The sequence below is a fragment of the Zeus faber genome (assembly GCF_960531495.2).
Source record: "Zeus faber genome assembly, chromosome: 3".
Classification (NCBI taxonomy): Eukaryota; Metazoa; Chordata; class Actinopteri; order Zeiformes; family Zeidae; genus Zeus; species Zeus faber.
This window is the reverse complement of record NC_137190.1, coordinates 1,492,822-1,500,321: the sequence shown is the minus strand read 5'-3', so window position 1 is coordinate 1,500,321 and position 7,500 is coordinate 1,492,822. Positions and strand designations below refer to the sequence as shown.

Here is a 7,500-nt window from a genome sequence, read left to right as displayed (position 1 = left end):
TGGACCAGCCTGGACTCAACAAGGTGCTGGAAACATTCCTTCAAGGGTCTGCTCCACATTGACACTAGAGCTTCCCACAGTTTCCAGGTTTGTCCAATGTCACGTTCCAGCTCCAAGGATTTTAAAATCTTTATATTTATTCTATTGAATTAAGATCTGGAGATTGTGAAATCATCGTCCTGTTGGTGGAAGCAGCTTGAGATGGTGATGAGACTCAGATAGACAGGTTGGTGATTCGACTGTGATAGGCAGGTAGATGATTAGATTCAGATAGACAGGTGATCAGGCTCAGATAGACAGGTAGATGATTAGACTCAGATAGACAGGTAGATGATTAGACTCAGATAGACAGGTAGATGATTAGACTCAGATAGACAGGTAGATGATTAGACTCAGATAGACAGGTAGATGATTAGACTCAGATAGACAGGTAGATGATTAGACTCAGATAGACAGGTAGATGATTAGACTCAGATAGACAGGTAGATGATTAGACTCATAGGGTCGGCACCACGCAGGCTGGTTCCATGGATTCATGTGGTTTACGTCTAACTCTTTCCCTGTCTGTCTGTCTGTCTGTCTGTCTGTCTGTGGAGCAGAAGCAGAGATTGTTTTTTCAAATCTTCCTCCGTCCAGTTTGGGTGGTGTCCCACTGGAGCCTCAGTCCTGGCCTGGGCTTCAGCACTGGACCCCTGTGGTGCCTCTTCACCCATTCGAAGGCTCCAAATGTTCCCAGAGTTCTGAGATCCTGGTTCCTTGCTGCCTGTTGTGGTGAAACCTCTGGAGATCAGCAGGTCAACAACCACTGAACCTCTGGACCATGTTCTGCTATGATGCTGTCAAGCTGCTGCCACATGATCTGCTGAGTGGAGGTTTGCATGAAGGAGCAGGTGAACACGGAGACCTGACGTTGATACATCGGCCGTAAAGTGAATGGTCCCATTTTGCAGGGAATGCAACACGGGGACCAATAAACAATCGCTGATTTTCTCATTTCTGTCACATGGATGCATCAAAAGCAGAACATGGAAACTGGAAGGTGAATAAACTGAAGCGTCGTCATTTATGCCCAGAAAGCACAACACAGCACCCCAATATCATTTGTTTTCGTGCGGCAAAATATAGCATATTGGTGTTGAAGGTGTTGTATGTATCCGTTTTTAACCTGGTGTAAAAATGTCACACGTGTTATAGAGTCTGTGGACAACGGGACAGAAGGTCCACTCACCTGCCTGGACGCCAGACGCCACGAGCTGCAGCAGAACTGCAAGGAGGGACGGGAAATTCTTCATCTCTGCCGACTGACTGACTGACTGGTTCACTGACAGCCTGTAGCACCAAGGACCTCCAGTCTTCCGGTGACGGATGCTTCCTTGTCTCACCCAAGGACGTGGAACGGCAGCAGACGACGCCTGAAAAACCACAGAAGAAGATGTTGTATCTGGTGAGTCGCTCATCTCTGCCCCCGGTGGACAAACAGCGCGGTGCAATCACAAGGTGGATCACAGAGTCATTACACACCGTTCAAGATTCAAGAGGTTTATTCATCACATACATATTCATACTTTCATACATATACATACTTTCATACATAGACATACTTTCATACATATATGCAGTGAAATGTCAATGCAACACACCCGGTGATTACATACAATATGTTCTAGACTGAACACAGTAGCTACATAAGAATTTCTACTTGACTAACTGACTGATTCCTACAACATAACGCAGTAGGTCGAATACTAGAGAATAAAATATATATAGAATAAAATAAAATAAAATGGAATAGATAAAGGGAATAGGCTTACATATATGGGATAGACTTATGTATATGAGATAGGCAATTATGTATATACAGATATGTGCATTAAAGTGACATGTGAATAAAGTGAGGTAGTGTTTGTGGGATCATACAGCACAGTATACAACAGTAGGGCGCAGCAATACAGTAACACCGAACAACCCAGAACAGTGACACAGTATGCGGTACAGTATGCTACATACAGTACAGTAAGGTACGGAGCCTATGTGTGTGTCTCAGTGAGGACCCCTGGTGAGGTCAGCATTGACAGTTCTTATGTCTTGATGTAGAAACTCCATCTCAGTCTCTGTTCTCGCTGTGTGGCTGCAGAGGCTCTTGCTCGACCGCAGCAGATGGAACAGTCCGTTGTTGGGGTGGTGAGGATCCTTCATGATCCTGCAGCTCTGCTGCTACACCTCCTGGTGTATAAGTCCTGCAGGGAGGGGAGGGTAGTTCCAGTGGTACGTTCGGCTGAACGCACCACCCTCTGCAGGGCCCTCCTGTCCTGAGCAGTACAGTTCCCAAAGCAGGCAGTGATGGTGCCTGTCAGGATGCTCTCCACCGCTCCACAGTAGAAGGACTTGGGGATACTCACCGAGACCCCGAATTTCCTCAGCTGCCTGAGGTGGTAAAGACGCTGCCTCGCCTTTCTCACCAGTGTCTGTTTGTAAAGTCTGTTCTGCTGGTACGCCAACTGCAACAGGTCCAAGGTGCGGGGGAGGGAGGCGCAGATATAATCCTTAATCAGCCTCTCGAAACACTTCATGACCACCGAGGTGAGGGCCACCGGACGGTAGTCATTCAGGCAGGCAGGAGAGGTGATCTTCGGGACAAGAATGACGGTGGACCTCTTGAAGCTGGACTGGACCACTGATTCAGCCAGGGAGATGTTGAATATTGTAGTGAGCACCGGGGCTAGCTGGTTAGCACAGGTTTTCAGTACTCGTCCAGATATGCCATCTGGGCCCGCAGCTTTCCTGGTGTTCACACGCATCAGAGCCCTCCTGACATCATGCTCAGACACTGAGAGTGAGCGCTAATCCCCAGCGGTGTAACTCCAATTAGCCAGCGAGGTAGCGGTGCCAGACTCATAAAAGGAGCTCAGTTCGTTAGCTAGGGAGGCGTCCACACTTGTGGCTGGGAAGGGGCTGCTCTTATAGTTCGTAATAATCTTGTTCTCTAGGGACTGAACGTTGTAAGAAGGATGCTTGGCAGAGGTGGACGCAAAGGTCCTCATTCTGAGCCGAATGCCGCCTCGTTTACCTCGGTGCTTCCTCCGTGGGCCCGCTCGTGGAACAGCGGCTCCATTTTTGTTGTTGTTGTTGCTGAGAGTGTTGGCGCGTGAAATTTCAGTCGGTCACTCTAGTTCCACGGATAAAAAGTCCCAAAGTTGTTCTTTTAGGCACGTTTTCATATCCAAGAGTGCATCGCGGCCGTAAGAGGTAACTGCCGATGCTTTTTTGACGGAAATTATGATAAAAAACGGAAAAAATACTAAAATGTGCAAAAGTCGACCAGAGCGCCGGCGCAGGCGACCGCAAGGGGCGGGGCCACTATCGCCAAAATGGAACCTGCTTTAGTATTATTATCCCTCGCCTTTAAATCCCAGGATATGTGGAGTTACTTTGGGAATTCCTTTTCTCCTCTTTTATTTATTGAAGTCTTATTTATTGTTCAGACTTGAAATGACGATGCATTTGTCGTCTTTAAATCTGCTCGATGAATAAATTAGACTTGACTCTTATTATTTCTGATGCAAGTTCAATGTGCAGTGAAGCACTGAGAGGAAAACTCGAAATTAAAATATAATCCAATCCCAAACGATGAGCAATCTGCATGCAATCTAAAATATCTGATGTTATGTTTCTTGAATGCCATATTTACTTGCCTTACTCTGGGCCCTTCTCCTTCTTCTTGTTCTTCTCCTTCTTCTTCTCCTTCTCCTTCTTCTTCTCCTGCTTCTTCTTCTTCTCTTTCTTCTCGTCCTCCTTCTTCTTCTTGAGTCAGTGTGGCCGAGGAGGCCAATGTAGGCTTGAGAGGTGTTCTCAGCTCCATGAGAAGCAGGATGTGTTTGACTGATCTTAATGCAGCCTTGTGCTCACACCAAGCAGCTCCTCTCACGCCACGCTCCGCTGGCCTCCATCAGTCGCACACAGAGTTTGTCATTTTTACATGAAAGCGTCGGATGGAAACACATCCGTGATGAATCATTTCCTATTTGCGTTTAATGACTTGGTTCAGTCTCCAGGCCAAGGGAGCTGCATGAGGCTCCTTCCGCTGTCTCTCTCTTTTAATTACAATTTTAACAACATTTTCATTTCTTTGTGATGTCAATTTATGGCTTTCTGAACACATGAATATAAGGGTTCCTGAATCCAAATCCTCTATTTCTGCTTTTCTTGCTCCCCAACAGAATCTTCTTCCACTTGTTTCTGTCCCTGGTGTGTGTGTGTTTCTGTGTGTGTGTGTGTGTGTTTCTGTGTGTGTGTGTGTGTGTTTCTGTGTGTGTGTGTGTGTGTTTCTGTGTGTATGTGTGTGTGTGTTTCTGTGTATATGAGTATGTGATTCTGTGTGTAGGTGTGTGTGTGTGTGTTTCTGTGTGTAGGTGTGTGTGTGTGTGTGTGTAGGTGTGTGTGTATGTGTGTGTGTGTGTGTGTGTGTGTGTGTGTGTGTGTGAGAGAGAGAGAAAGCGACTGTTCTGCTGCTGTGTTGCCTCGGAGGAATTGACTCTCCTTCAAAGAAAGGTAACATTTGTTCATTTGATCATTGTAAGTGTTGTACCTGCAAAGTGCTGCTGCTGCGACGCTGCAGACAGAGACGTTGTTACATGGAACAGAGAGAAATATCAAGTACATTCTTCTTTTCAAAGACGGTGAGATGTGTTTAATCTTGATCAAAGACACACACACACACACACACACACACACACACACACACACTTTCTGCCAAGTCTGGTCATAGTCTCATGAGATGATCACACTTACGGTGTGAATCCAGGAGCCCGTGCACGGAGGTACTACCACGTGCACGCTCACACCCGTCTCACCTGCTGTTATCGTCTCATCCAGATCGTGTCCAGATCAGATTCCGACGGATCCCGTTCACACCTGATGTTAATCTGCGTCTTCAGTGTCGGGTTCCATGTCCGGGGTGTGGAGGGGTCACATGGTAATGAAATAAAGGAGGTGTCAGAAACATATCTGCGTAGCAACAGTCCTCTGCGTCGCCCTTTAACGCCTCTGGTTGTGACTACACCACAGGGATCGAACCGGCGCTGGGTCTGTTCCTCTGGAGATGATGGAAGACCAATGAGCTGGAACATTTTGCTCTGTTTGTTCTGTTTGACATGCATAAACACACGACCGTCCCCGTGTCGGCTGCTGTGTCTCCTTCCTGATGTCGTCCTCACTGGGGTCTGTGTCCGCTGCCGGAAAGTTAAAAAGAATTAGCTTCAGAACCGTCCTTTAAAACAGATCCCAAAGCAGCTCAGCGCTGTGGTGTGCGAGGCGGCTCAATGAGGAGCTGAGCGGCTGCATTTCCCCTGGAAAAGTTTCTATTGATTTCTATTATTTTCTGTTCTATTCTAATTACGTTGTCAAACAGACTCCAAGGTGGTTTTATTCTTCTTCTTCTTTGTCGGGTTCTTTTCTGGGTGGAAAGGCTTTGAGAAATCTTCCTTTGTAGACAAAGTGAGTTTTCTGAAAGGAGAATATCTGCTTCCTGTCCACACATTTTATTAAAAGACGTTTCAGTCCCACAGACTCCACTTTGCATTTCTACAACACAGCGCAACGTCCGGCACCTGGAACAGAAGATTCTTTATAGATGTCCCTTTTCAATAGAAATATGATTTATTTTGGTTACAGGTAATTATTGTCTGGTTTATTACTTTGAGTTGGAAAGGTTATTATTATTATTATAAAAGGTTTTTATTAATGCTGAATCTCTGAGTCTCAACCTAAAAATAATTATTGCCAAACTGTCAACTTCTGTGCTAAATCTACAAAATCTACATTTATTATGGTGAAGAACTGGAAATGTGTTCATCAGCGACACACACACACACACACACACACACACACACAAACACACACACACACACACACACACACACACACACACACACACACACACACACACACACACACACACACACACACACACACACACACACACACACACACACACACACACAGGAACAGGAGCAGCAGCCAGTGATGTGCAGCAGCCATGCATTATTAATGATACAAGCTTGTTCCACGAATTCCCCATCTAAGAATTCCAAATGTTCACATTTTTCTTTCTTTCTTTCTTCTACTGGGAAAGCAAAGGCTCCGTCAGCGAGCAAACTGCTCAGCTGGTCAGTCAGAAAGACAGACCACCTCCAGATTGACATATAGTCCATTAGTCTGTCAGTAGTGGAGCTGACAACATCAGAGCCACAGTTTGAAGGCTGTTTTTATTAGAAGCAGACAAAGGAGCCAGGAGGGCTAGAAAGTGAAGCAGGCTGGTTCAGAAGGAAACACACAACAGGAAAGGATAGATGGACTGAAGATCCTTCTGAGGAGGAGAGCTCAGTGGAGGAGGAGTCCAGGAGGAGCTTAAGTCTCCTGATGATGGTGGAGATATTCCACCATCCTGACAGTAGCAGGAAGTTCGTTTGCGACCGGGATGAGCGAAGCGGTGCTCGGTGACCTCCTCACCAAGAACCTGTTTGGTGGAAATAAAGAGCTTGGAGACACAAAGAGTGTTTTGTTGTGTTTCCGGTCCTTAGTCTCCTTGACTATTCTGCTGCCCTTGACACAGTTCACCCCCAAGTCATCCTCTCCACCCTCTCTGAGCTTGGAATTACAGGACATCATCTACATCTAAACACCGGAGTCCCTCAGGGTTCCGTCCTGGCTCCTCTGCAGTTCTCTCTGTACTGAATCATTTGGTGGTGTCTCCTCCCATGACTTCTCCTACCACTGCTATGCCGATGACACCCAACTCGCTCTTCTTACCGCTTGGAAACACGTCTCTGCCTTCAAGGCATTAACGCATGGGTGTCTGTGCACCACCCGAAGCTCAATTTTGATCAAACAGAGCCCCTCGTTCTCGATCTCTCCAAGATCCTTGGGGTGATCCTGGACAACCAGCTGTCCTGCCCCGCCCACATTGCTGTCATAGCCTGCTGCAGCGCAAGTCCTGGTCCAGGCCCTCGATCTCCCCCCGATGCAACTGCAACTCTCTTCCGGCTGGACTACCCTACAGCTGTGTCTGTGACATACAGTTGCTGTGGACAGAAGTCTGCTCGACCGACAGCCCAGAGTGAGCTCAGCTTTCCGGTCGTCCAGGACAGAGAGAGACTGGGAAACATTACGGTCTCCGCCGTTGAGGCCGATAAAGACCGATGAGCTCCCGTCCTCCTGCCCCATTCGCACCGCCACCCAACCCAGCAAAGGGTTGCAAACAGATACGCTCGGTGTAGCCATGATTTTAGCTCCTCTCTGAGCCTCTGACGGCTATGGCAGAACACTCCGCTCTGCGCATCTCAACTGACGGCGACACATCACACACTAAATGCACAGACACGCACACGCCTGGATATCGGGCCTTTCCTCATTTAAAATCTTCTTCTACAAATATCGCTCAACTGCAAACTGCGTTGCTGCTGTGAAGAATATGAATAAATACAGTGTGTGTGTGTCTGTGTT

The 7,500-nt window shown here is 47.1% G+C and overlaps 1 protein-coding gene across 1 annotated transcript in view; it reads right to left on the bottom strand.

Annotated features, from left to right (window-relative positions):
• Positions 1-7,221, bottom strand: part of cemip (cell migration inducing hyaluronidase 1) — a gene marked incomplete at both ends in the record, with an annotated part of 68,961 nt that extends 61,740 nt beyond the window's left edge. Inside the window, 3 exon segments of the mRNA XM_079997941.1 lie at positions 4,586-4,609; positions 6,448-6,514; positions 6,808-7,221. Of these exon segments, the coding sequence (XP_079854067.1) occupies positions 4,586-4,609; positions 6,448-6,514; positions 6,808-7,221 (505 nt within the window).
• Positions 7,222-7,500: the final 279 nt, after the last annotated feature.